Below are 26,794 nucleotides of genomic sequence, written 5' to 3' on the forward strand. Positions count from 1 at the left end.
TTGATCTTCGAGTTGCGGCTGGCAGACATACATGGCTGCTTTTAATATTTCTCTGTTCTTTTCTTTTAGATCTAGACCTTGAAACTCGGCTACGAAAGAAAGACATGTCCTACTACGATGTTGACGCGATTTTGACCGATTCCCAAAAGTTGCCTTGTACTTTCGAGTTGGACGTGCCCGGGCTGGGGTACCTAGACGGGAATGCCGGAGGAACTGTTCGCGCATCCGGTACATCTGTCGTACTGATGAAGAAGACACTGATTTGGAAGTGGTAGATCAAAGCCGGTACAAAGATTGATCTTCCAATGTGGCTAGGCATCATGCTTGCTGTGTCGACGGGGTAAGTTCGCATCATATTAGTGCTCCTGTTTGGGCCATAGCTACTCCAGTGTCAAGATCCTAAAGAGTGGCTTAATGAATGCAGAAACACACCCGGTTCTCCACGTCTGGTGTCTCTCGACTTCCCAGCGCCACTCCAGCAGCGTGTCATCAATGCATTAAAAGCAGATCCGAAGAGCGTCGATTTACGCGCACAAGCACCACATTTCTACGCCCTGGGCGCACGGATTATGGAATTGTTTGATGATCGGGCCATATTGGATACTCTACTAGATGTGAGCTTGTTCTTCAGATTGCTCCCGACTCCCTGTTTCTTCCGTACTCGTTGGAGCAATCCATCTTGTTGCTGCTGACGCAGAAACCGTTAGACATTCAAAGAACGGGCTCCGGAAATCGCAGATCAGGCGCACAATCCACGTGGAGCTTTGGGTGAAGGTGCCGAGTTCTTGAGAGGCCTGGATGAAACTGAGCGCCAGTTGTTCAAAGCAGCGCATGAGGGCCCTAAAGCGGTAAAAGCTTGGACACAGGAATTGAAGAAAAATAATCGAGGATGATTTCGGCTCCGAATTTAGGTTCGCATCCGATCCACGGCTTTATTACGATCTGAGATAATCTCACCACCAAAGGGTGAACGCTGCATGCAACAAACTTGGGCTGCGGAGGACAATCGACATCGGGACACCACATGGGGAACCGTAAGTCGGCGTGTGAACATGAAGTAAAATGGACGTTTGATTTGGGTGCCATGAGAGAATCTCAACCCACGCCACCGGCCGCCTCTTTGACCTTGGTCTGTTCTGGAGGTTCATCCACAAATTGTGGCGGGGCGACTTCATCTTGCAAGTAGCCTGGAGTGCTCTCCCCGATCCCCATTTCCTGTTCAAACATCATGTCCTCTCCGAGGGCCTCCAGTTCTGCATCCAATTCTGCCTCATCTACGTCTTCCGGCACATCGTAGGCCCGACTTATACTCTCGTTGATCTCGTTGCCAATTTCCATCAGATCTGCCATTTCATCCTGCATCTGTTCAATCTTGTCGAGGTTAATCTTGCCATACTGTTGTTTCAGAGCCTTATTCGTCGTCTTCATTGCGTCAACGGTGGTCATCACATTTTTCAAGTTGTCTTGCATCATCCCTGCTTGTTCCATATTCCACGACTGCTGCTGCAGTTGATCTCGTTGGGATTCGTACATCTTGCGTCGTTGTAGCACTTTCAGAGCCTTTTGTTTAATTGCCTGTTTGCCGGGACCATCACGCATCTTGCTTAGTTTCTGCTGATAGGTAGATAGTTCGGCATTGGTTTTGGCCAATTTAACATCGATCGAATCAATTCTAGTATCTACCTGTCACCATGTTAGAATGGCAGGTAATGCGGGGGGATTGCGGTGGCATGCATTTTGGATTGCGCTGTTGAGCGTGGGCTTCGGGGCGGTGTTTTTGGAACCAAAGAGTCGATTCATCTCGCTTGACTGCTTCAACTCGAGCGCTCAGATGTTCGCTGCAATATGCCTTGACAGAAAGAAATGGGGGGGCGAAGTGTTTGGTTTTCGCGAAATTCAAGGTAGCCTGCGGTTGTGTCATTTCTCGCCGCCCAATCGTGCTCCGAGTATTACCCGGTGAGCAGGCCCAAATTCATTACCAGCACCATACTCTCGCACCGTACTTTTGTTTTCAATTTTCCCACCAGGCTCATGATTAAGACGGACAAGTGCAGTTCCGAGCGGTCACCAATCATGCGTATTACAGGGTCCCGGCGTCTGCTTTGGATGTTTCCGTCTACCGGGGCCAGCCTGATCGAAGGTGATCGCTCAACATCAATGGCAAACTTCACTCGAATGGTCACCCGGGATTCAATGCTGCGTTTTGTCTGCATCACCCAAACGATATATTTGGCCAGCTTATTTGAGGTGTCGAGATACGAATATCTGTAATCCTAAGCGAATTCACCTGGCGTAGCTAGGTGGGCAAGTCTCTCTATCTGTGGCCCTCTTCAGATAGTATCACGACGGTGCTGGCTCTTGTAATTATCTTTCAATGCTTGATATTCCTTGTGTACAGATTGATTGAGTATATTTGAGCAAAATGGGCGATGGAATTTTCGAAGGGAGACCGTGGGAACGTGGAAGCAAGTAAAAGGGGATTGATCGACACAGTGAGATTTGGCTTTAAGATTGATCCGCCACGCGCATATTGTCCATAATGCTGAATGTCTCCGTCCTTTTGACAGTGGAATCACCTTGGTAGGACTGCACGTGCCCATTTTCCTTCAGTGGTTCTCAAGTCACAATCTGTCAGCCTCAATGACAAGGCTGGGGGCAAATAAGCGGAATTCAGTGTGTTGGGAGACAAGGCTTTCTTCCCGGGTGGAAAGATTTCGAACTTCCGATGGCCATGTGGCATCGGCAAAGTTGTCGGGGTGAAGAAATCGTGCATTTGAAATGGGCCGAAGAAAGGGGGGACGCCTGTTGTGTGGAGGCGCCAGCAAATGTCGAAAAGGACCCCAATGACCTTCGGAATCTTGCCCTGGACTCGGGCCTCGTGGCCAAGCGGCTTTTGTTTTTCCTGTCTGAGCCTCATAAACCCGTTCTTCTGTCCTGTCCGAGATCTTGTAGTACAACTCTGGCTATTCCTGGAACATGTCCTACAATTTTCACAAAGACGAGAACATCACCTTACCGATTCTTTAATAGTCACGCTGCCGGCCTTCGGCGTTCTCTCAGGGCGCAGTGGGAGTGTGTAGCACAGCACATTGATTTGGTGCCAAGTGCGCTGAGATCGCTTTTGGCCGGCGCATCTCCAGCCAGTGACCAACAACCACAATCCACACCGTCCTCACGCGGACTCATCCTCCGTTGTACAACAAAGTGCGCCCTCGGCTTATGGTTACCGCCTGAGCCTTGTCTTCTGACTTCCATTCCAGTCACTCCTTTGTAACAATAGGTGAGCTGCGGTCTACAAACGTGCCGTTGCGCGTTGAATCCCAACGAACGTTACGACTCTCATCAAAAGACACCGAAGTAGCTAACCCATTTCCTCACCCAGCGCTGGAACGCCTGTCTCTGTCTTGCTCCGTCACCAATTCACGAGTTACGACTGCCTACGGCCGGTTATTCGACTACCACATCTCCCTGAATCTGTACCATTACCAAGATCCTCCGACGCCATCACCCTCCTTCGGTCGCGTCGGAAAGAAATTCGTAAAGATGTTTTGGCGCTTCGGAGGCTACTCCAATATATCGACAATCGATACCCTTCTCGACAAACCTAATGTCAAGCTCGAAGACTTGCTGGAAGAGTCCGATCTCATTCAGGAACTCAAATCCCACCACACAAAACTGATAGAATATTTGCGGGACGAAACAAATCTCCATGCACTGCTGCATTATGTCGTAGCTCTTGGTCCTTCTGCAAATGTGGAAGAAAATGACGAGGATGAGAAAGGCGAAGGGCCTACCTTGGGCGATGAAGATGAGGGGAAACAACCAGATGAGGAACAGGAGAAAGCCGAGAAAAAAAGGATGAAATATGCCTTTGTGGCGTGCGAAATATTGTCTTGCGAAATATGGTCGATTACCGAATCCCTGATGGCCAACATCCCTTATCTGACCGAGTTTTGGGACTTTCTCCGTCGGCCGGCTCCGTTGGATCCGCTACAGGCTGGCTATTTCACCAAAGTCAACGAGACCTTGCTCGAAAAGAAGACGGGGGACATGCTGGATTTCTTTAAATCTCTCCCCGGCATTGTACCGGCCATTTTGCAGCACGTCGATTGCCCCATGGTGATGGATTTGCTCTTGAAAATCATCAGTCTGGAAAAATCGGATGGAGGAATGGGAATCGTGGATTGGTTGCATGGGCAGGACCTGATTCCCATGCTTCTGTCGAATCTGTCTCCCGAATGCAACTCCTCCACTCAAACCTCGGCTGGGGACTTTTTGAAGGCCATCATCACGATATCCGCAAATGCTGCTCAACATGAGCAATCTTGCATTGGGCCAAACAGTCTCACTCGGCAATTGGTTTCGGAAAAGTGTATTCGGCAACTCATTTCATACATGCTTAAAGGCGGCAACCCTCTCACGGTTGGAGTTGGGATCGTGATCGAAGTTATCCGAAAGAACAACTCGGATTACGATCCTGATCAAGGGCACAGCCCCGAAGCCCCCCCCACGAATCACGATCCCATCTACCTTGGGACCCTTTTGAGACTCTTTGCTCAACATGTTCCGAACTTCATGAGCCTCATTCTCAGCTCGAAGCACACAGTTACAAAAGGTGAACAGACGAGCGTGGTGGAAAGAGGGCAGCTCAAGTCGGCTTGGGGCACACAAATCGAACCTCTGGGGTTTGACAGATTTAAAACTTGCGAATTAATGGCAGAGCTGCTGCATTGTAGCAATATGGGTCTGCTGAACGAAAGGGGAAGTGAAGAATTCATCAAGAAAAGAGACGCGGAAAGAGAACGGCTGAGAGAGCAAGGGGCTTTTTTGTCTAACAAACAATCAGAGGACTCTGCCGTGGATATCTCCGCCAATTCTTCCCGATTCGAAAATGCGTTTACTCCGGCTAGATCAACATCCACGGAAGAACTCCGAATCGCCAATCTGAACGACGAGGACGGGTTCGAGAAAGTTGCTGTCGCTGATGCAACGGATGCTTCGTCAGAGTCGAATCAAGATCCGGTGGATGTTTCACTATCCCCTCGCCAATCTCGAGCTGGGACCTCATCTGATGAACCGACCACACCAACCGGCAATTTGAATGAAACTGTTCGACGTCTGAGCTTAGACAATTCCGAGGACACCGATATGACTTCTCCTCCTAATGAACCCGAGACGACGGTTCACTCCCCTCGAGGAAATCAATCTGGTGAAATCCTCCCTCATCCTCAGGGCAAACCAGCGCCTCTGTTCTCGACACCCTCAGATCCCGACAAAACACCTACGGCAAACAGCCCGGAACCACACATCAGCCCTCGAGATACCACGGATCGCATTGGCGAAACCGGCCAAACTAACCAGATTGAAGGGGAACAACTCCAGACTGCCCAAGGTGACACAATGCGGATTATACAGCAAGCGCCTCCAGCCGCGGACGAAGCTCCAGTAGTTGGAGACTACTTAAAAATCATGTTCGTGGAGAACAAGGTTGTTCCAACGATATTGGCAAGTGGCCCTTCTACGTCGTGAGCGTCTTGGATCTTGCTAACGCGCTAAAAGAGTTTTTTCTTCCGCTTCCCTTGGAACAATTTCCTCCACAACGTGGTCTATGATGTTGTCCAACAAGTTTTCAACGGTCCGATGGACAGAGGCCACAACCGCTTCCTGGCTTTTGACCTTTTCGAGACTGGGAGGATCACTGATCAGATCATCGAAGGGCAACGACGAAGTGACGAGGCCCAACAGTCGAAGAATATGCGTCTTGGTTACATGGGACATCTGACGTTAGTGGCCGAAGAAGTTGTCAAATTTGGCGAGCGTCATCCCAGAGAACTCCTCTCGCCACCTGTTCAAGATTACATCTATTCCCATGCTTGGGAAGAATACGTCACTAAGACCCTAGCCGAAACAAGAGAACGAGACAATGCAATACTTGGAGGGTTTAGGCCAGACAATGGACTTGGACCGAGACAAGCGGTTCTGAATGCCGTCAGTGCTGGACAAGGCTTTGGTGCTTCGACCGGTTTAGCCGGAGTCGGACTGGGTGGTGGTCAGCATGCTCTGGACAGTATCGATCTTTCGAATAATGGAAGTGCTACCAGTGCTGGATACAATTCAGGTGGTTCGCTCTCCAGTGGCTTTGGCAGTTCGTCGGATGACGAAGACGAAGATATGGATGATGCAGAAGATGATGAGCATGGCAGAACGGTGAGTCAGCTTTCCGGAGCTGATACCGGTCTTGCATCGGAGAATGTGAGTGCGACACGGACAATTCGACGATTGTTTACTTTTTAGGCTAATAATGCTCAAACAGTCGGACCAGCCAGTACCATTATTACCACCCCCGCCAGCGCCTCTTAACATCGAGCCATCACGTGCTCGTCGACGGTTGGCTGATCGCTTAGCGAGACACAAACAAGAGGCCGAACAAGAAGTGGTTGCATCGGAGTTCGGTTCCGAAGCAGATGATCCATTCGCTGCTCTTGGGAATAGTGATGATCATGACTCGGGTGACCCCTTCTCGCTCGACGAAGAGGAACAGGACATTACTACCTTTGGGAAACGAAACAACGCCAACTCCTTTAACAAGAGCACAGGGGACCACCACAGCTTCTCGGTCAGTCGGGGACTAACGAGTTTGTTTTCTTCCACTCCAAGCCGTGACACACACGGTCAATCTTCACACGACGACTTTGACGGATCATTGGATGATTCTTCATCCGAAGGATCCGGATCAGATATCGACCCAGAGAATCAGCCCCCAGAAGCTCGGACCAGTCTCGAGCGGCGACCACTGGATGTCTTTGAAGACGAAGAGATGGGGGAAATGGTCGCGCCAACCGAGGATGAAAGCAATAGTTCAGACGAAGAGGTGTTGAGTCCGACAGAGAAAGGACAATTGGGCGGCGCTATTGGAATGGGTGATGCTGAGGAGCAGGCCTCGGAATTCGCAGGCCAAGCAGATCATGACTACGACGACGATGGTGATCAACTCGTCGAGATTACCATGCCGGCTAATTCGAAGAGAAAATCCAGAGGTTGATTTTGTATTTGGTGACTTGGAGTTTTGTTTTGTTTTGTTTTTGGTTGGGGGGAGGGCATAAATGACCAGGGATTGGGTTGCAAATGCCAGCGGGCCTCATTCTGTTTCCAAATGCGGTCGACCAGCCCCGAGGAGAGGCCTGGAACGATCAACAATCCTGAAAGACAGCCGGAACGAAACCAAACTGTACAAATACCGCATCGTTTTGATACCCCCACACCGTACGGCACGAAAGGGCATGGCGCAGTATGAACGACAGAGAGGAAGTGAGATGATGGGGGAAGGTCGCCAAGTTCGAAAGACGGATGTATTCAGAAGATAATATGTTGAGGAACTCTTACCCGAGTTTGCCCATGTCGACGAAGCGATGTTCGCCGATCGTATACGTTCCAGTCGCCAGTCGACCTGTGGAAACGAGATGTGTAGGAGAGGGGAATTGTACAATAGTGCTCCGTGGTACTCCGGTGCAGACGAGTCAGCATCTGAATGAGAGATTTGATGGATGATAAAATACTTATGATGCCTTGTGCCTTGGGCCTGACCTTCCACTGGTATGGAAGAATGAGTGCCTGTTTCCAATTCATGCGTCTTTGATACCGAAACGTGTCGGTCATGTTCTATGCTGTTTCGACAAATCTATCCCACGTGTGCTATGCATTCCCACAGCGCCTGCCTCATGCCTCGCGGTTGCTGATCCAACGGCTGGTCTTTCCTCTTATCAAACACCTCAAATGACCCACAAAGATGACCGAATGTGACTTAAATCAACACCAACTGGCCCGCATAATGGCAAGATAGTCAAAGCATGTTCATCCCTCCAACCCTGCAATATCTTCACCCTGGCCACGTTGAGCGGGTAGATCCGTTTTCGTAATCCCCCTCCTCTTGCGCCACTCCCAAATGCCATTGTCGACTTCGTCTCGAGTTATTCCATCACAAACCAGACAAAATGTGACGCCCAATTCGGTCTCGACGTTGCGGTTGCGCCTTTCGTCGTCGAAGAAGAGCATGTCCTCAAAGGGGACTGGCTGGCCCGCTTTCTGCGTCGCGGCCTGTAAACGCTTGAAGTGCGTCGTCTTAGTCCCCGGGTATATCTGGGCGTGCGTGAAGAGGTCAATTGCACGTAAGGGTTTCGAATTTGTAGCGGGTGCGGTGGTGTCCTTCTCCTTCTCCTTTTCAGTCATGACGCTGCTGGGTACATGCAGGCCTCCTAACATCTCTTGCGCAAGTTTAGGCGCGTGAGTACGGCTTGCTAGAGATATGGTGATGCCCCGTTCTTGGGCGGCTGCTAGGATTGCTGGCACGTCGTTGTAGAAGGCGAAGCTTTCGCCCCAGCGGTCGAGCATATGAGTGTTATATTGGCCTGCGGCGTTGGCGGGTTTCAAGGGTCCCGTCACGTGCGTGTCGACCCAGAAGGGCCAGAGTGTGTAGTCGAGATCAAAGACTATTAGTTTGGGTAAGGGAAGTGTGTCGGTGAATGTAGAAGGGACGGGGAGCGTCCGTTGGGATTTTGATTTGGGCATGGTGGTGTTGAGTAGGGGCGAGAAGAAGGACACGCAGAGTGATAGGGAGAGAGGTCGAGAGTCCTTCTCTATTGTGAGTCAAAGACCCTTGGTCGCCTGGTCTGTGGGCGATTCGCCAGAGACGAGGCTGAATTTGTGAGGCTACAAGAAGATAAGAAGTTATCACGTGCTGATAACAGTCATAGAGTGTGCTAAGCAGGAAATATAAGCGAGCCTTTGGAGCAATGCTCGGAGTCCGAGGAACTATAACTTCGGTGTCCTAGCAGAAGCGAAACTTGACATTGACGGCGCCGAATTCCGAACACTGGCCGTATCCCAAGGCTCATTAGCCATTCTCATCTCTCTGTGGACTATCCACGCTTGTATTCTTTGAGTTGGTAGGGTAGACTCTGTCCAGAGATGATGGCGGTCTCCTTCTGCTACCGCCATGCTGACTAACCGATGCTTGCGCTCGCCAATCTGCGCAAGAATCACACTCTCGCGACTTTTCTACACTTGCAATATAGTCCCTTCTTCGGCAGCAATATCCGTGCGATATATTCAGCATGCAGCAGCTCCAGCTGGAACAGGACCCGCCGTGGCCATCATTGGCTCCGGACCAGCAGGGTTCTATACCGCTCAGAAGCTGATGCGGGAAATCCAAGGCACGAAGATAGACATGTACGAACAATTGCCCGTTCCATTTGGGCTCGTCAGGTTCGGTGTAGCACCAGACCATCCGGAAGTGAAGGTGGGGAGGAAAATTTGCTCCTGCTATACTTCTCAATTTTCTGATACGCTTTCTAGAATTGTCAAGACACCTTCCAAGATGTCGCCGCGTCCCCCGACTACACCTTCATCGGAAACGTCAATCTCGGTCACGACCTTCCTCTCCCTCTCCTCACAAAACACTACGATGCCATAGTCTTTGCATATGGGGCGTCAAAAGACCGCAAGCTCGGCCTGGAGGGAGAAAACAAACCACACATCTACTCTGCGCGCGCGTTCGTGGGTTGGTACAATGGTCTCCCTGAATATCGAGATCTCAACCCGGACTTGGCAGCCGGGGAGACGGCCGTGATCATTGGGCAGGGAAATGTCGCGTTAGACGTTGCTAGAACATTACTGAGCAAGATCGACATTTTGAAAAGGACAGATATCACGGAATCCGCAATCCAAGCCCTGTCAGAAAGCAAGATCAAGCACGTCCATGTGGTTGGTAGACGAGGACCGATGCAAGCAGCGTTCACCATCAAGGAGGTGCGTGAACTACTTCAGCTAGACGACGTCAATTTCACACCTATCCCGGACAATCTTTTCCCTCCAGACTTGGAAAACTTGCCCCGTCCCAGACGCCGGCTCATGGAGCTCCTCAAAAAGGGCAGCCCTGTGAAAGAAAGCGCCACTAAGTCCTGGTCCTTGGATTTCCTTCTCGCGCCACAATCTTTCAATTGGTCTGCGGCAGACGCGGAGAAATTGGAAGGCGTGACGTTCGCTAAAACGAGACTCGAGCATCCCGAGTCGCCGGAATCGACGGTCACCAACACGGACGAAACAAAGCTGATACCCACGTCCACACTGTTTCGATCAATAGGGTATAAAGCAGAAGCCATCCCCGGCATGGTTGAGCTAGGCGTCGAATTTGACGACCGAAAGGGAACAATTCGACATGACGGATTTGGACGAGCCGTTCCGCTGTACAGTCCTGGTATTGAAAATACGCACCACATCGGCCTGTATTGTTCAGGCTGGGTAAAGCGCGGTCCTACGGGGGTTATCGCAAGCACCATGACGGACGCATTTCAGACGGCTGAAGCCATCGTCGGAGACTGGAAGAGCCGTACGTCCCTGGACCACCAATCCCCCAGTCCCAAGGACGGATGGATAGGCGTCCAAGCCGACGCGAAAGCACTCGATCTCCCGCTCCGCCCCGTGAACTGGGATAATTGGCAACGCATCGATAGTGCAGAGAAGACAGTGGGCGCCACGAAGGGGAAACCGAGAGAGAAATTCGTCAGTGTTGCTGAGATGCTTGATGCTTCTACCGCTGCTTCCGGCCCAGCGTCCACGTCGTCGTAAGTTCGACATCACCGACATAGATGCAATAAAATAGAGGGGAGGTGGAGAAGATAGTGAGAAAGAATGGGATTATATCTCCAACTCATGGATTCTGCTTCTGCACCGATCATGAGTATATGATATGCTTAGCTTAGACGTACTTGAGTATACGCTTATCGTCGACGTCTGTATATGCGGACATGAATGTGAGCATAGATCTGCAAACCGTAGTACTCCCCTGGCCGGCATATTAGCTTCGAGTATGATATGGGATAGTGTGCGGCTTCAGCTGCTCCTTCCCTTCTGCCCGTCTTGTGTTTCTTCGGCTCTTCTCATCTTACATCCTTTTGTCCCGTCCAATCCGTCCCGTCCTGTCCGGTCCAATTTATCCTATCATGACTAGACAACGCCGATCAGATCAGACCCAAGGAGAGAGAAAATTGGCGGGAGATTGTACGCCGCCATCTATCCGCAGTCTTGATTCCGCTTGCCCTGGCGCGACTCAAATCTGCCCTCAGGGCTTGACGTCCCATAGTATTCGTCTCCAGGTCCTCTTTTTGTACAGCCTAGTCCAGCAAACAGTGAGGGACATTACCGACTTCTCTCATTAAGAGGCCGGTCGGAGTAGCCCACACAGTTATGCCTGAACTCCTCCCATATCATTACATGGCGTGAGGGTAGAGCATTAGCGTGGGCTAGACTTTGACCTTCTCTCCATAAAGGACGTCCTCGACCATCTCGGCAATCGCCAACGCACTCGTCAACCCGGGACTTTCAATGCCCAGCAAATTAACGAATCCCTTAAATCCTTCTTCTTCACAGATATAGAAATCCGCAAACCCTTTCCCGTCTTTGCCGTATGTCCCGCTCGACCGGCCTAATTTCGGTCGTATGCCGCAGTAATCCAAGTTGATGGCGTCGGGGTTTATACCCGGTAGATACGTCTGAATCATATTGATGGCTTGTTCGAGGCGGGCTGGATTGAGGGACAGGTCCGTAGGGTCGTCAACCCATTCGACGTCCGGGCCGAAGCGGATACGCCCTGCCATATCGAGGGTGAGATGGGTGCCGAGGCCGCCTAGGCCAGGGACAGGTGCCGGGTACAGGAGTGTCTTGGGCTTTGGATGGCCAGAGGCGTAGCTGAAGTAGCTGCCCTTGGCGTAGAAGGGGCTCCTGTGCCGCTCAGGCGGGAGGAGCATGTTGCTCATGTCGACGGCGCTGAGGCCGGCGGAGTTGATCAGTGTTTCTGTGGTGATCACGTCTTCACCACCAGCGCCGTCGCGGGAGCGCGTGGTGATGGAATATCCTTGCTTGCCATTCGAGAGGGGCTCGATTTTGGTGACAGTTGTGTAGAGGACCGAGTCGCCACCGCGCTCGTCAAGGCTGCCGTCCAGATATGTCATGAGGGCGTGGGAATCGACGATTCCTGTGGTGGGAGATTCTAGGACGCCGGCTTCGGCGCGGACGTCAGGCTCACCTGCTTCGATTTCCCGTCTCGAGAGAAAGTGGGTAGGGACGTCAATGGTTTTGGAGAATTCATGAAGCCGTTCTAGCTCGTCCATTTGTTGGGCGTCTTGCGCAACGATCCATTTCTTGGTCTTGCGATGTGGGATGTTCTGGGCAGTGCAGAGTTCATAGAGGAGATGTTTGCCGCGGACGCACAGCGCGGTTTTTAAGCTGTTTGGGCCGTAATATAGACCCGCGTGGATTACCTAGGGATATGTTGAGATATTAGGCATGAAAGGTGGTCAAGAATGTTGGCTAGAATTTAAGGAGATGAGAATATCTACCTCTGAATTCCGGCTGCTCGTTTCCGTTCCCATAGCGCCGTGGCGTTCAATGAGAATTGTCGATGTTCCTGTTCTCGAGGCTAGCTGACGAGCGATGGCGAGGCCCACCACTCCTCCTCCGATGACCTAGGGTTTGTGTTTTCATTAGCTTTGCTGGACGAGGGCTTGAGTGCCAGTATGAAAAGCTCTCTTTCTGCAGTATCTTGGTCAACATACAGCATGTGTGAAGTCGGTATTCAATGCTCTTGAGGAGGAAAATTGTCTCCTTGTCATCGATCTGCCATATAGTGTTTGCACAGCAGCACGAGAGAGGGGTATTCGCATGCTGTCAGCGGAGTCAATGTCAGGACGATCAGTCCAAAACAACTCATCCAGAATATTATTGCTTCAGAGGCAAAAGAGGTAAAGAAACAGGAGTCGCCTCGAAGATCGCCAGCAATGTGAGACAGAATGTCTTCCTTTTGTCAAGAGTACTGTGGAATCCCTGACATTGCCAGCCGCAAAGAATAGATGGCGTCAAAACCCGAGTATTATATCCAACACAATATGATGTACCAGCACCAAACCATCGCCCGGCGAGTCTCGGCAGGTGTCAAGCGTGACTCATCTAGGAGAACATCCAAAGGCATGCAGGTTGCAAAAAATCGGGAGAGAACGAAGCTAGCAAGGCTGAGGAGTAGTAGTCTTGAGATTGGCTTCCAATGCTGGTGCTCCACCGCAACTGCAGTACGCTTGACGATTGGAGAAGGATATCCCAAATGATCTTAGCTGCTCATATGAGCGCCAGCAAGCAGAAGAGAACAGGAGATAGGGGGAGAAAGCAGGTGGGAATATCAACCGATATCGGACCATGATGGAGGATAAGCATCTCCTACAGTACGTACCACCATATCAGATTACTTCAACGGTAACCATCATTCAAAATCTAACAATTATGAGCCGTCCAAGCCCAAGCTTACTCCTAGATAATCTATGTACTCTTTCCTTCGCACAGACTCTTCACACTTCCCCTTCCATCTCGGGTCTATGCAAACATCATCTTCAGAGGGCTTCCACCAATTCGGACCTGTCGGCCTGATATTAAAAACCGTCTCTTTCTCCTGATGGCATTCCTCCCGCTCTGTACAGTACGCCGGCCACCATGATGCCTAGATGTAAGCAAACAAAGCATTCGCCCTTCACATTCATGGTCGCTCCGAGAACGTCAGCTTGCAATGATCCTGTCATTCGTGTTAGCGGGCTCCTGTCAAAGAAAGCTGGCCCGACGCACCTGGGGGAAAATCGTGGCAAACACTTCGATATCTTCACTGATGGGTGTAGGTTCGTGCACCCAGTCCATCAAGATGCTAGCCTTACCAATCATGGCCATCAAATTCAGTTGAGCATACGTTTGACCAAGGCAGTAATGAGGTCCTGTTCCAAACACCAGCCAATTCTTGACTTGCTTCTCAGCATCTCCGGTGATCCACCTTTCCGGTTCGAAGCTGTCGGGGTTGGGATAAGCTTCGGGGTCATGAGTGGCGGGCCAGATAGCGGGAATGACCATGGATCCCTTCTTCAAGGTGTAGTTGTCCGTCATGGGGAAATCCTTCTTGGCCACGTATGGCACGAAGATGACTGGAGGTCGATATCGTAGGGTTTCTTTGACCACGGCCCTCGTCCACACCATGGATTCCAGCATGTCCATGTCAAAGGGTTTGTTCCGATCACCACCTCGAAGTCTCAGATTCTCTTCTCGAACCCTGTCTAGGATTTCAGGTCGATCCGCCATGATCTGGAATAGCCATGTGCATGCACTTGACGTGGCATCTTGAGAGGCAAACAGCAAGGTGAAGATGGTTTGAGCAATCTCGAAGTCGGTGAAGTCTCGAAGCAATTGGGGCGGTTTCTCGGACTGGTCCACTTGTTCCCCCCTCTTGATTCTCTCGCAGTACTGGGCCGAATCTTGCATTTGCTTGATCCAAGCATCCATGATACAGGTGACATTGCCACCGGCAGCCATGCGGACCTTGGATTTTGCTGCGCACTTGGAGAATTCGTCCAAAACCATATCAGCCGCTTTCTTCCCATACCACGTCTTGGTAAACGGGATGATGATGGGGAAGTTGACAAGCTCCAAAGCAGCAGTAATGAGGTAGTAGTCAACCGCAATTTTCTTCACCGCCTTCTCGCTCATGTAATGTCCGACAAAGGTTCGACAGGATACAGCGCACATCAGTTCTCGAAACACGGGCATCCAGGGTTTTGGTTTCATGCCATTTTCCTTGGACATGTCCAGAAAGTTCTTGAAATATTTGCTGTAGACATCCTCTTGACCGGGTAGATACATCTCCAGCGCTTGACGGGTGAAGAAACCGTTCAATCCTTTGCGGTATTCGACATGCGCCTTGCCATCCAAGAACACCCAGTTGGTGGGTCGAAGAAGTTTGGGAGCGACGTCGACAACGGTGGGCTTGACGAAACCGGGTGAGTTGAATACTTTTCGGGCCATGTCTCGTGTTGAAGCAATGACAACGAATCTGGAGAGGGCTGTTAGCAAGCAGCTCCGACCACCAAACGGCAAGACCTTCGCATACTTGTGAAAGACTGAAACACAGCTCAACTCCCCACTCTCCCATTTCTGCTTGTACTTTTTGAAATCAGGGTGCACTGATTCGAGAAACGGTCCCATGAAGGGCATTTTCCAGGCCGGGCCGACGATACCGTATTTCCGCCATTGATAGCTCCCTACCAAAAATTCGTCAGTAGACCAACGACGTTGTGAAGGTTGTACTCTGTATCGCGCACATTGATCGTAGGTCACCAGTATCAGCAGGATTGTAAACAGCACAGTCCAGACATTGACCTGTGCCAGCACTCTTCCCACCACACCTGATGCATGGGCGGCCTGAATCTTTAAATCTGCATCTGCAAGCGGCGAGGCAAAGCTAGTGACATTTGCGAGGACATCCATGGCGAATTATCGTTCGGGAGCGGCAAAAAGGCTTGAGCTGCCAGCGTCGAATGGGGGCTCTGTGCCTGACAACGCGGATGAAAGGCTGTCCCACCACTGAGAGCCCGGCTCCAAAACGAGTGATATAGGCAGGACAACAGCTTTGGTGGCGATCCAGTCGAGTTTGTGAGGGAGTGAAAGTGAGATAATGGGACCTTAAGAGTACAGAGCAAGTAAATCCCCTACTGAAATTGTCGTTTGCGACCTTCACCGCCCGGACTGCTTGGCCGTGAGAGGCACTTGACGAGAAATTAACGAAATTGGTCAAATTGGGAGGTTGTGCTGCAGCTCGTCATGCCATCATTCCGTGTTCACGATTGGACCAGACACAGTGCCTTCTCCATCGGTTCCTGGCTGCTCCGGATGGCGACACCACGGAGGCCCTTACCAATCATGTCCTCTCTGTTGCTGGTTGGCTGGCTTTTTTATTTTTTTTTCTTCTATCTGGCAAGTTTGTCTGGTACATACAAAAAGGAGGAGAGATAGGAAAAAGGCGAACACATCTTCACAAACAAACTGCGCCATTTGCCATGCTCAAAGAACCGGGAGCCTGTAGTATCGAATCCCCAGCTAAAGATGCAGAATTCTCTCTGTATAACTCCAGTCGCCGTACTTTTTCCAGTCCTTGAATTAAAAGCGCCCGTCACCATTGCATCGCATTGCGTTGCACCGCATCTCGTCATCTCGTCTAAGGAATGTCGAACAGAGGCTTAAGCTTCCGGATCAAGGACCATTCATCCTTCGTCACTTCATCTCGATAGAACTCTTTGAGCGTGTCGATCGACTGTCGCGAAATCAAGGAATACAGGGTATCCTTCTCTTCCAGCTGTCGTCCGTACAGCGGCTGATTGGGTCCTTCAATCTTGACTGCCACTGACGGCTGTCCTTTCTTACAGATCGGAATAGACTTATGGTCGCGTTCGATCGAAGACCTGTCCGGATGTTAGTCGATGTCTTGCTCACCCTTGCACCAAACCTTACACTCGACCCAAACTGATAATCTCCTTCACCCCAGTCACGGGGCTGGTTTTAACAGCTGCAATGGGTGTCAAAGGCCGAAGACTCCCTTCGACCACATCCACTCCCACCACAATTGGATCCTTCTTGTTGAACACTTGCAATGGATGCAGCACGCAAGGAAACACGGCGTGAAGCTTGCTCTCCTCCTTCTTTTGCTCGGCGAGCTGTGCCATGTGTTTGGTGAAGTCGTCGAAGAGGTGGTAAATGATGTCAGCCGTGAAGATCTTGATTCCGTTTTCGTCCGCATATTGCTGTGCTTCTTTATCCACCTTGACATCGAAGCAAAGCATCACGGCATATTGTTTGGCCTTTTCCAACATGGTGCCCGCCATCATGACATCTCGTTTGTAGACCGGACCGATCGAGATGTTGGCCACGGGGATTTTCATTTGCTTCAAAAATTCCAACAAGGCTTCAAGAGAGCCCAGGGTTGAGGCTTGCACGCTGACGCCACGATTGTCCTTGGAGACCTTGCCGAGCAGTTGTTGCAGGTCGGCCATGACTTCATCTTCCAGGTCTTCTTCATCGTCTTCGGGTCCAACCACGAGCAGTCTCGAACCGGCGATGGCGCCTTCCAGGTCATTGGCGGCAATCTTGACACCAAGGGCTGCTTTGGCTTCCTTGTTGTGCACATACTGTGATTTGAGACGCAGTTCCTTGAGCGGAGCGGGAGTAAGAAGCGCACGAATATTGGTGGCGATGGGACCATTGAGACCGCATAGCACAATCCGATCTCCTTCGTGAAGGACACCGTTGGATATGATGACATCAATCGTCGTACCGAGGCCCTCGATGACTTTGACTTCGAGCACGGTACATTCCACCTCTGACAGGTACATCAGGCTAGATGTCATGCGTTCTTGTGTCAGGGTCACGAGAAGCTTCAGCATGTCGGGGATGCCTTCGCCGGTATGAGCCGACGTTGGCACGAGCGACACATATCGTCTCATATCCTTATTTTCGTAATAGAGCTCAGCATTGAAGCCCTTTTCCGCAAAGGCCAGCTTGGTTTGCTCCAGTCGGTCTCGGAACTCGTTTTGGACACCCTTGTTCTGCATGGCCAAACTCTCCTGGAAACCGTTATTGTCAATCTTCTTCCAGCCGTACAGACGATCAATCTTGTTCAAGGCCACAATAAAGGGGGTTTTTCGATCTCGGAGAAGTTGCATCGATTCCAAAGTCTGTGGTTCCAACCCGTGCATGATATCCACCACCAAAATGGCAATGTTGCAAAGTGAAGATCCGCGAGACCGGAGGTTGGAGAACGATTCGTGGCCAGGGGTGTCTATGACAAGCAGCCCGGGCACCTTGAATTCGAATTTGCCATCTTTATTCACGACAGCAGTTTTCTGTTGAAGGGCATCGACCGGGAAGTAAGTCGCGCCAATTTGTTGTGTGATACCCCCTGCTTCGCCTTCTTGGACATTGGTTTGCCTGATCTTGTCCAGGAGCTTCGTTTTCCCGGTATCGACGTGACCGAGAATGCAGCAGATAGGAGATCGTAGATGGTCTTTTGACCGTGCTGCAAGAGCCTCTTCGTGAGCCTTCTGTCGTCTGGCAGCTGCCTCTGCCTTCTTCTTGGCAATGGCTCGTTGGGCCGCAGTGCCTTCTTCTTCCGAAGATGACTCTTCGGACTCGGTGTCGCATTCGATGGGTTTTTCTTTTGGCCACGGTTTGGAGTCGCGGACTGGCAGAGTGGAGGACGCTGCCGGTTGGGAAACGACCCCGTTGGTTTTCGCTTTGGACACATCGCCATTGACCGCCCGCTTGGATGCTTCAGCTCGCTCTTCATCCGATTCAGCATCCCAGCTCTCCTTGACTTCTTCGTCTGCTGCCTTCTCCCAATCGTCGATTTCAGAAGACTCTTCATCCTTGGCAGCCTCTGCGGCAGCGGCCGCAGCAGCCTCCTCGGCTTCCTTTGCGAGGCGCTGACGCTCTTCTTCGGCAGCCTCAGCTTCGAGTCGAGCCTTTTCGGCGGCTGCTTCAAGATCGACCTCGTCCTTCTTCGGACCCTTTCGTTTCTTGTCGAAGGTAGGCTTCCTTTTTTCTTCTGCACCTTCGGTGAGACCGGCAACTTTGACACCAGACTCAAGCATTTGCTTCATCCGGAGCTCTTGCTGCTGCCTCCGCTTCTTGTCGGCATCGGACAAAAGCTTGCCCTCTTTCTTGAGCTGTTCCTTTTTCTCCTTTTCCTTTTCCTTCTTTCGCTGCCTCGCCTCAGCCTTCTTCTTTTCCTCTTCGGCTTCTTTTCGTAGTCTTTCTTCCTCGGCCGCCTTCTCCTCCGCTTCTATCCTTGCCTGTTCCTCTCGCTGTCTCGCCAATGCTTCTTGTTGTTTCTGGATGGCAGCGAGATGTGCAGGAATCTTTTTCTTTTTGCCACCCTTCTCCTCCTTCTCGGGGACAGAAGCAGGAGCTTCAGGTTTCTTCTCTTCCACCGTAGGTTTAGCCTGCTCGGCCTTGGGAGCAGGTGCCGGTGCTGCAGATTTTTTCTTCGCCGCCTCCTTCTTGTTAGCATGATATTTTGGAAAGATATACCCGGGATTGATCAAATTACCTGTTCCTTCTTTCTCTGCTTCTCACGCTCTTTCTTCTCACGTTCCTTTTCCTTCTTGGATTTCATCCCGCCGCCGTCCTCGGCCTCTCCATCCTCTGCCACAGCTTCGGCCTCGGCCTCTGCGCCCGGAGCATTTTGTTGCTTCTTGCCCGCCTTCCCTTTCTTTACATTTCCAGCAAAGACATCATCGTCGTCGTCCTCAAAAGTGGCCTCGATAGGGGCTTTGGCATCGAGATCTGCGGCGGGTGGGGTAGGAGCAACGCCGTCGGGATCTTCGCCCTCGACAAAGTCGTTGATGACAGGCTTGCCCTTCTTTGCCCTTTTGTCTTTGTTTTTGCGAAGGGCAGCCAACAAGCCACCACCACCATTCATTTCTTCATCGGCCGCATCTTTCTCAGCTTCCTCCTTTTTTGCATCTGCGGTGGCCTGGGCTATGGGATCGATGCTCTCGCCCAGCTCGGCTTCCCAGTCGTCGGTCTGCTTCTTGCCTCCCTTCTTCTTAGGAGCCATTGCGATGTATGGTGCGTTGGAGGATTGATCTCGGAAATATGAGGCGTTCACGGTTGAGAGGCGGCGACATAAAGTCGTGTGCAGAATCCGTCGGGTACCAAGAGGGGGCGTCTTGGGGAACGAGTGGTTGATGACCCAGTCTCTTAGACTTTCAGCTTGGTTCGCCACAATCTTTTATAGAACAAAAGATATGTGTGAGAGAAATCGGAGTTAGGAGAAGAGAAAGATTAGAGGACGCTGGCGGCGCAGCATACATGGGCGATTCGGAGTGACGTTTGGCGGGTTGGAACGGACATTTGGCTGCGCCGGGCACAGGCGGCCATTTTTTTTTCACTCTTTCGGATCTGTGGATGTCTTGGCATTAGGATCCCGATTTTGCGAAACAAAATGTCTATACCACGCAACCTGCGTTACTCGCTCCCTTCGGGTTGGACTTGATATGAGTCATGGCCAGTCAGTGGATCTTTGACCAGGCAAAATGTCTCGATGGCTGATAGGAGAGAGGTGGTCCCGACCGGCCATTCTACATGATTCACAAGGAGGAAGGTGGTATCATAATCATCGCCGAGCAAACTCAAGACAACCCCCTTCCAGTTCTCGATGATTCCGTCAATCCAATCACAATCTCGACGGGTATGCCAGCAGCTTTCTCATCCACGCAACCGCAGCCTCAATTGGCTGCTTGGTCTCTCCCACCGCTTCATTGACCAGGGCCGTGAACTGATCAAACCTCTCGGAGCGTTGAAGAAGCTTGTGTAAGTGGTATGGACCCTGCTCGATCATCATCAACAATCGATCACCGCGAACGTGCCAGTCCTTGGGCCTGACGCGACCGGGGTCGACGAGGATCACATTGTTGTCGGCGTCCCGTTTCTCTATCTGCACGGGCTTGATGCTTTTCTTGTCCGGGTAGCTCATTTCCTCCAAGAAGTGTAGCAATCTCCACTCCTGTTGCTTCAAAAGAGAGAAGTAAAAGAGCGTTCCGTCAACAAAACTGCCATAAAAGTGGCGTCGTGCACCTCTCTGCGAATCCGGGCCTTGTTCCAGACGTAGGTGATCAATCAAAAGGGGGAGATGAGCCTGAAAAAGAGTGAACACGCTCTTCTGGTCCCGACTAAACCCGGAAAGAGCTATGAGGTCGGCGGTGCCTCCACTCCAAACCGAAAACATCGCAGAGACACCGTTGAAGGCAACAACGTCCTTCGCGACCCGTGGAAGGGTGTCTGATGTGTGTTCGAACAGCTTATCATCCCGTTCCGCCAAGACAAAGACGGAATGTTGAGATGTCGCAATGAAAATGAATGAGCCTTGACATGATATGCTGTTTGCAGGAGATGGCAAGGCGTGTGTCGAGAGCGTTTTCCATTTGCGAGTAGTAAAGTCAAGGTGGAGTAGATAAATCTCGTCCCCCGCCGCGATCAAGAGAGAGGACATTTTATACGCGCAGATGGCGGTGACCGGTTTATCTGGACATCTGAACGCTGTCTTCGGATTCGTGATAACCAAGCCTTTGCGTAGGCTTTTGGCATTGACACAAACAACCCGACCACTGCACGGTGGGAAACCCGGTGCGATTTGTTGTAGAGCTAGGACAAACCATTCGTAGTGGAACTCTCCATCTGTTGGCGACCAATCGATGAGAGCAACGACGCTCTCGTTATTGTCCTCGGTGACTATCGTCGACATTGGGTTATTTGTCGCATCCTTTGACCAGGGCTCGATGAGCTGCAAGCCGACTTGTTGCATCTTTCGAGGCGGCAGGACACTCTTCTCAGGACTTGGTTGACCGGGGAGGATAGGAGGAACACCAGGCAAAGGATTGGCGACGGGGACACCGGTGAGATAGTGAACTCTCTCAAACGCCACCACCAACTTTTGGAGGAAGTCTGAGTAGATGAGGTATTTTGGGGTACCAGTGATGGGTAGTTTCCTCACGACACCTTGCTCTTGAGAGGCCAAGGAACAAAATAAAAGGTCTCCATCCGTTGCACAGATCAAAAGACCGCCCGGATCATCGTACGGCGACTCCAACCTCGGGACTCGATGAAGGGCAAATGCCAATGGTTCCGCTGAGGGCTAATTGACATTAGCTCAATCATGGTTCACAAGAAGAAAACTCACGTCGGTCCGATTTGTTAGCCAGATGGAAGAAACGGCGTAGTCCACCGCCGCCACGTTAGGATAAGACGTGACACGACGCATCTCTGAATGGCAAAGAACCAATGCGGATGAAGTAGCTGACTCCTCAGATGGCCCCTTCTCTTGAAAGAGATTTACCGCAGTGGAGCCAAGGACGTAAAAATCATCACATCTGACACCTGCAAAGAGGTAAATGAAGGAACTTCGCTATGGGACCGGTGTGTTACATACTCAATTTTGGAATGCCTTCGCCAGGTCGCTTCTTTATTTCCAGGCACAGCAAAGCTCCATGGCGGAGCCCGCACAGCAGGAGGGTCGGCTCATGTGCGTTTTGGTCGAGTGCGACGAGAGAAGATATCGGCGAGTTTTCGAGTTCGACCGCTAAGCCCTCGACTTCGGCCTCGAAAGCCAGACTCAGTTCCAGGTTTGGGAGGACAAAATACCCCAGAATTGTAGCACTGTGTGTGCCCACCACGAGCAGCCTCAGGTTTTGCACCCTCAAGCAACACAGAGCGGTAGGGGTATCGGGCATGATCGCAGGAGATGAAGGGCGCAGCGACACTCGACCATCTTCTGAAAACACAACACTTTGCAAAGCGATTTCATTACCCTGACCGCTTGTTGCGGTGGCAATGATCTTCCCGTCGTCGAAAAACGCTGATCGAATTATTTGCGATTGGAAGCGAACCGGGCCGCCAACTGTAGCATCTTCACTGACGGGTACGATATTGATGCCGCCGGTAGTGACCTGAGCGGCGGTATCGTGGTCGATCATGGTGACAGCAAGTGTCGGGTTGTCAAAATCAAAACCGGGGTGACTTTCCGAGTCAGCGAATGTACTCTCAAGCGTCTCGAGGTCAAACACCACCATCGACGTGTCCGTTGTATGAGAGCAAATCACCAACAGCTCATTCCCACTAGGGATCTCTAGGGTCCATATGTGGTCAACAAGGGCCGCATTTGGATAGTTCATGGTCCAACCGATTTGAGCCTCCAACCCATAGCGGATCTCGAGGAGGTCGCCCGATCCCGGATCTTTCGAACGACAAGCGTAGAGCCGGCCGGCGACCTCACGCGGCCGAGATGTTCCGTCCGGGGGAAGTCGTGTTGGTGGACCGAGAATCATGTCCTTTAACGGCGATATGGTCTCAATCGTCTGAATGCGTTCGGGCGAACCGCGAGCAGACACGTGGAAGACGCCTCCATCTGTCATGCTCCCGCCGGCAATGATGATGTCCCCCCCTTTTCCTGGAGGCCCGGCAAGCATACAAAAGGCCGTATCAACACTGAGCCCAAGCTGACCGATGGTGTTGTTCATGCTGAATTTCGTGCTGGAAGCCTTTTCGATCTGAAAATACTGAAGCAATCCATCCTCTCGGACGATGACCAGGTCGTCTCGTCGCTCAAGATAGTCGTTATGACGTCTTGGTTTGGCCCACTGAACCCATTGGAGCGGGCCCGCCATCTTTCCGATAAACCGGCAATTGACACGCTTCGAGTCGGAAGTGTGGATATTCTCGTAGTAGGAGATCCCCGTTTCCATCACGATGAGAAAGGAATACGGCCGTGTAGACGGTATCAGCATCACGGGCAGCCGGTCCTCTTTGAGTTGACGACCGCTGCAAGTCATGGGGCGTATGGTTTGGAGAGGTGTACGAGTATCCCATTTGTACAGGTATTGATGGGTGTCCTGAGTCTCCTCGCCGGAATGCACGAGGAGCAGAAGTAAGACTTTAGCGGGATCAGTATCAGGGCTGCGTAAGAACTCTATCTTCACAATATCTCCATCTATTTGAATAAAACGTTGCTGGCTTGGTTAGCAGGAGAAAAACAGCCATTTATCAGGGCCTACCTCTTCGCACGGACGGAAGGACCCATGCTCGGGAGGATTCCAGGAATCAATCTGTGATTTGATTTCATCCACAGAGCGTAGCTTGAATACTCCAAAGTAACCTGACGTGGAGGCAACAGCAAGAGCTCGGGATCTGGGTTGGTTTGTCAGTATCGTAAATCAAAATCTGAAGCGCGGCTGCTCACTCGGGGTCGACAGCGACATATCGACATTGGTTCGCCGGTAAGCCGGCTCCTCTCAGGAGAGGCCTCTTTGCGAATACAAGTTTCACGTCTCCAGCCAAGTCTTGCCTCGCATACACGTAAATCAACTCGTTGTCGACAGTGAGGAGAATCAAAATTTGTGGAGGTTGCGTCGCATTCAGGGGCTGGCCCCGAATACTGTATTGCTCCTGATCTCTCTCTTGCTTGAGAATCGCATCTACAACTGGGACAATTTTCAACTCTGCCGAAATGACTTTGGCATCGGTAATTTGCGTGCCGAAGTCCAGCTTTGCGGTTGTACTCGCTAGCAGTCCGGTGTCGAGGAACTCGTGAAGTTGGACATACGTCGCCCCAACGAAGACGACATCGTTCTTGGAAGGAGACCGTATCCGAGCCGGAAGGATCCATCTGATCGTAGAGCTAGAATTGAGAGTTCTTGAGAGAATGCCCACAGGCTCCGGACGGGGTTGGCTCTCTTGGGCGGGAGCTGCCGTCTTTCCTGTTGGCCTTGAAGCACTCACACTTGCCATGACCGCGGCTGCTAGCAGGTCAGTTGAGACCGATGCCTCTGATCTGATGGTAAAGAAAAACTGTCCGCTTCACAGGTGTAAGTCTCATGCATGAACAAGGACAGATGTTGTATGCAAAACCGCTAGACCTTGGACAAAGCATGCGCCAATATTCTCAATCCTCTGACACCGGCCGGAGCACCCACGAGAAACTGAGCCATGGGTTGATTTGTAGCAGATGCGGTGGTTTCCTATGACGGAGGAATTTCTGCAATGCAATGTCCCGAGATTTGAGGATTCCACCATTTGGCCCTGTGATGCCTATTATCGGCTACTTCGGCGCGTCGTGTCGGTCGATGTCAACCAACGGGCAGTTCCGCTCCCTCGAACCTCTCTCCCTCTTCGTGCTTTACAAGACGCCAACGAACCAGACCCAACGAATCCCTGGTACTCTCCGTCGATCGAAAACGCCGGAGGGGATCCAAGTTGACAAGTTGACACAAGACAGACTGGTCGCTTGGTGCTATCTGTCAACTCCGTCGCCCACATCAAAATCATCCCCCAGGTGGCCATCACCGTCTTCCTCTGGTCTATTTCGATTTCAACTCCAAGAGCGGCGAGCGTCCGCGACGTCGCTCGAGGCCTGGATCCTCGGAACTCTGATTCTGTGGGAGCACGCATGGCGAGGCCCTGATCAAGATTAACTTATGGCGTACCGTGACGCCAATTTGGCCTCAGACTCCGATGAGAAGTCAAGCGTCGGCTCAGGCGAGCCGAAGGCGAACCAGTTATCAATGGATCTAGAATACTCTCGAAAGCGCGACTCTATCGAACAGGCCTGCGCGCGAGGTGACTTTGATGCCCTGGTCCGCCTAGCAACCTCGACCGGCGGCCTTCTGACCGACGACCTTCGCCGGCAAGCTTGTATGTCTCATTGTTCATTTTGGGTTGATACGCCAGTGACACATTGCTGATTGATGAGCGTGGAAGGGCCAATTCTATTGGGCTGTAGATCTGAGCATGATGGAGCTGGACTGAAAGAATCAACCCAGTCCTGGAGAAGTCTCCCCCGGCATCCTGACGAGGACCAAGTACGGCTCGACGTTGATCGAGCATTTATATATTACCCCAAAGGTTCGCTTTACTTTTCTCTAGCCGACTGTATCACGAGTCTAAATGTAACTAGACGAATCCGAACAATCTCTCGACAAGAAGAAGACAGAGTTATCGGACCTGATAGTTGCGACCTTGAGGAGTCACCCTGTGCTCTCCTACTTCCAAAGCTACCACGACGTCGTACAAGTTCTCCTTCTGGTGCTTGGAAGGGACCATGCTGCCGCCGCTGTTCCACGAATATCTCTCCTCCGACTTCGTGACTACATGTTGCCGACAATATCACCTGCCCAAAAGCATTTCGAGCTCGTCTCCGCCGTGGTGGAGGCTGCTGATCCGGAATTGGCCGATCACATCTCTAAAGCTGAGAATAGTTTTGCTCTGTCAGCGACTCATTCCTTGTTCGCCCACGACATCCAAGAGTATGGCGACATTGCACGGCTGTACGATTTTCTTTTCGCGCACGAACCAGTCATTAGCATTTATTTGTTCTCAGCAATCATGATGTCACGACGCGCAGAGTTGCTCGAAATGCCCGCTGACCAATCCGACATCCTTACTTTCATGATATCAAAGCTACCACCGGCCCTGGATATCGATGCTCTGGTCCTAGATGCCTTGCAGTTGTTTCGAAATCACCCGCCAGAGAGACTCCACGGTTTCATTTGGTGGCGGCTGTCACCTTACAGCGTCCTCAAGACGTCGCGCTGTATTAAGAATCCTCAGGCTCTCGGTGACGCCGAGCTTCTATGCCAGAAGCAGATCCGGCAAATACAGAGCGAGGAATTGATGAGAAGGAGAGCCAAACTGCTCTTCAAATACCGGAGATCAGCTTTGGCGATGACGGCCACGATTCTCGTGGGGGGACTCTCTATCTGGCTGAGGAGGAATGGACAAGACAAAGTCGTCTGGTTCATGACTTCGTCCGCATTCCGAATTTTCTCGAGACAACAATAGATCAATCGATCGGCAACCCCGGGCGAATCTATCTTCGCTTAGACTCAGCAAGATCAGAGTGTGATATAGGGGGGAGTTTTCTCGCAAGTTTGAAAACGCCCCGATGCTGCTTCGTACCTGTCGAGCTGGGAGTTTACCCCAGGGACGCTCTTCACGGTACAACGGTGAGAAGTTGTCGAACACCTGCACCCAAAGGTTTCTGGTCCACGTTTTGAAGCTTGCCTGCTGTTATGAACTTGTGGGAGGTCGGAATGGTTGCCTCTCAGCATGTCTGAACCATTGAAACATATGGGCGCCTTGCCACTGTGAGATGGACTTCCTGGGAGGAGGAACGAGACCCTGAGGAGACTCGTGACAATAAAGTCAGACTGTTTGTCATGAACAGGGGACGCCGAGGCAGTTTGGAGAGTGCCTGTACAATAAATAACTGGGATCTGCATCAGCCCCTTGGATGTCGATTCCGCCATCTTATGTTTGCGTGAATCGGCATCTACCTCCTTCACGTTAGATCTCGTTGCATGCGGAATGGAGGGCAGGAGGCTGAAACAGAACC

The 26,794-nt window shown here is 51.4% G+C and overlaps 10 protein-coding genes across 10 annotated transcripts; 4 read left to right on the forward strand and 6 right to left on the reverse strand.

Annotated features, from left to right (window-relative positions):
• Positions 1 to 104: 104 nt before the first annotated feature.
• On the forward strand, positions 105 to 893 carry Z518_04276 (uncharacterized protein; the record flags this gene model as incomplete). Its single annotated transcript, XM_013417983.1, has 4 exons — positions 105 to 215; positions 276 to 340; positions 425 to 614; positions 708 to 893. The coding sequence occupies 4 exons, from the start codon at positions 105 to 107 to the stop codon at positions 891 to 893; spliced, it is 552 nt and encodes a 183-aa protein (XP_013273437.1).
• A 202-nt stretch (positions 894 to 1,095) lies between these two features.
• Z518_04277 (uncharacterized protein) lies at positions 1,096 to 2,033 on the reverse strand (the record flags this gene model as incomplete). The annotated part of the gene is made up of 2 exons (XM_013417984.1): positions 1,096 to 1,683; positions 2,004 to 2,033. 2 exons carry the CDS (start codon positions 2,031 to 2,033, stop codon positions 1,096 to 1,098), a joined length of 618 nt encoding a protein of 205 aa, XP_013273438.1.
• A 1,510-nt stretch (positions 2,034 to 3,543) lies between these two features.
• Z518_04278 (uncharacterized protein) lies at positions 3,544 to 7,042 on the forward strand (the record flags this gene model as incomplete). Its single annotated transcript, XM_013417985.1, has 3 exons — positions 3,544 to 5,487; positions 5,560 to 6,252; positions 6,314 to 7,042. The coding sequence occupies 3 exons, from the start codon at positions 3,544 to 3,546 to the stop codon at positions 7,040 to 7,042; spliced, it is 3,366 nt and encodes a 1,121-aa protein (XP_013273439.1).
• An 809-nt stretch (positions 7,043 to 7,851) lies between these two features.
• On the reverse strand, positions 7,852 to 8,565 carry Z518_04279 (magnesium-dependent phosphatase-1; the record flags this gene model as incomplete). Its single annotated transcript, XM_013417986.1, has 1 exon — positions 7,852 to 8,565. The coding sequence occupies one exon, from the start codon at positions 8,563 to 8,565 to the stop codon at positions 7,852 to 7,854; it is 714 nt and encodes a 237-aa protein (XP_013273440.1).
• Positions 8,566 to 8,992: 427 nt separating this feature from the next.
• Z518_04280 (uncharacterized protein) lies at positions 8,993 to 10,623 on the forward strand (the record flags this gene model as incomplete). Its single annotated transcript, XM_013417987.1, has 2 exons — positions 8,993 to 9,295; positions 9,352 to 10,623. The coding sequence occupies 2 exons, from the start codon at positions 8,993 to 8,995 to the stop codon at positions 10,621 to 10,623; spliced, it is 1,575 nt and encodes a 524-aa protein (XP_013273441.1).
• Positions 10,624 to 11,297: 674 nt separating this feature from the next.
• On the reverse strand, positions 11,298 to 12,716 carry Z518_04281 (uncharacterized protein; the record flags this gene model as incomplete). The annotated part of the gene is made up of 3 exons (XM_013417988.1): positions 11,298 to 12,314; positions 12,393 to 12,518; positions 12,609 to 12,716. 3 exons carry the CDS (start codon positions 12,714 to 12,716, stop codon positions 11,298 to 11,300), a joined length of 1,251 nt encoding a protein of 416 aa, XP_013273442.1.
• Positions 12,717 to 13,576: 860 nt separating this feature from the next.
• On the reverse strand, positions 13,577 to 15,345 carry Z518_04282 (uncharacterized protein; the record flags this gene model as incomplete). Its single annotated transcript, XM_013417989.1, has 4 exons — positions 13,577 to 13,612; positions 13,663 to 14,911; positions 14,969 to 15,119; positions 15,180 to 15,345. The coding sequence occupies 4 exons, from the start codon at positions 15,343 to 15,345 to the stop codon at positions 13,577 to 13,579; spliced, it is 1,602 nt and encodes a 533-aa protein (XP_013273443.1).
• Positions 15,346 to 16,072: 727 nt separating this feature from the next.
• Positions 16,073 to 19,468, reverse strand: Z518_04283 (translation initiation factor aIF-2; the record flags this gene model as incomplete). Its single annotated transcript, XM_013417990.1, has 3 exons — positions 16,073 to 16,316; positions 16,366 to 18,902; positions 18,959 to 19,468. 3 exons carry the CDS (start codon positions 19,466 to 19,468, stop codon positions 16,073 to 16,075), a joined length of 3,291 nt encoding a protein of 1,096 aa, XP_013273444.1.
• A 618-nt stretch (positions 19,469 to 20,086) lies between these two features.
• Positions 20,087 to 24,192, reverse strand: Z518_04284 (uncharacterized protein; the record flags this gene model as incomplete). The annotated part of the gene is made up of 5 exons (XM_013417991.1): positions 20,087 to 21,544; positions 21,590 to 21,779; positions 21,835 to 23,414; positions 23,460 to 23,592; positions 23,645 to 24,192. 5 exons carry the CDS (start codon positions 24,190 to 24,192, stop codon positions 20,087 to 20,089), a joined length of 3,909 nt encoding a protein of 1,302 aa, XP_013273445.1.
• Positions 24,193 to 24,878: 686 nt separating this feature from the next.
• Positions 24,879 to 26,241, forward strand: Z518_04285 (uncharacterized protein; the record flags this gene model as incomplete). The annotated part of the gene is made up of 3 exons (XM_013417992.1): positions 24,879 to 25,095; positions 25,162 to 25,305; positions 25,358 to 26,241. The coding sequence occupies 3 exons, from the start codon at positions 24,879 to 24,881 to the stop codon at positions 26,239 to 26,241; spliced, it is 1,245 nt and encodes a 414-aa protein (XP_013273446.1).
• Between the last annotated feature and the right edge of the window lie 553 nt (positions 26,242 to 26,794).

This window comes from Rhinocladiella mackenziei (genome assembly GCF_000835555.1).
Source record: "Rhinocladiella mackenziei CBS 650.93 unplaced genomic scaffold supercont1.3, whole genome shotgun sequence".
Classification (NCBI taxonomy): domain Eukaryota; kingdom Fungi; phylum Ascomycota; class Eurotiomycetes; order Chaetothyriales; family Herpotrichiellaceae; genus Rhinocladiella; species Rhinocladiella mackenziei.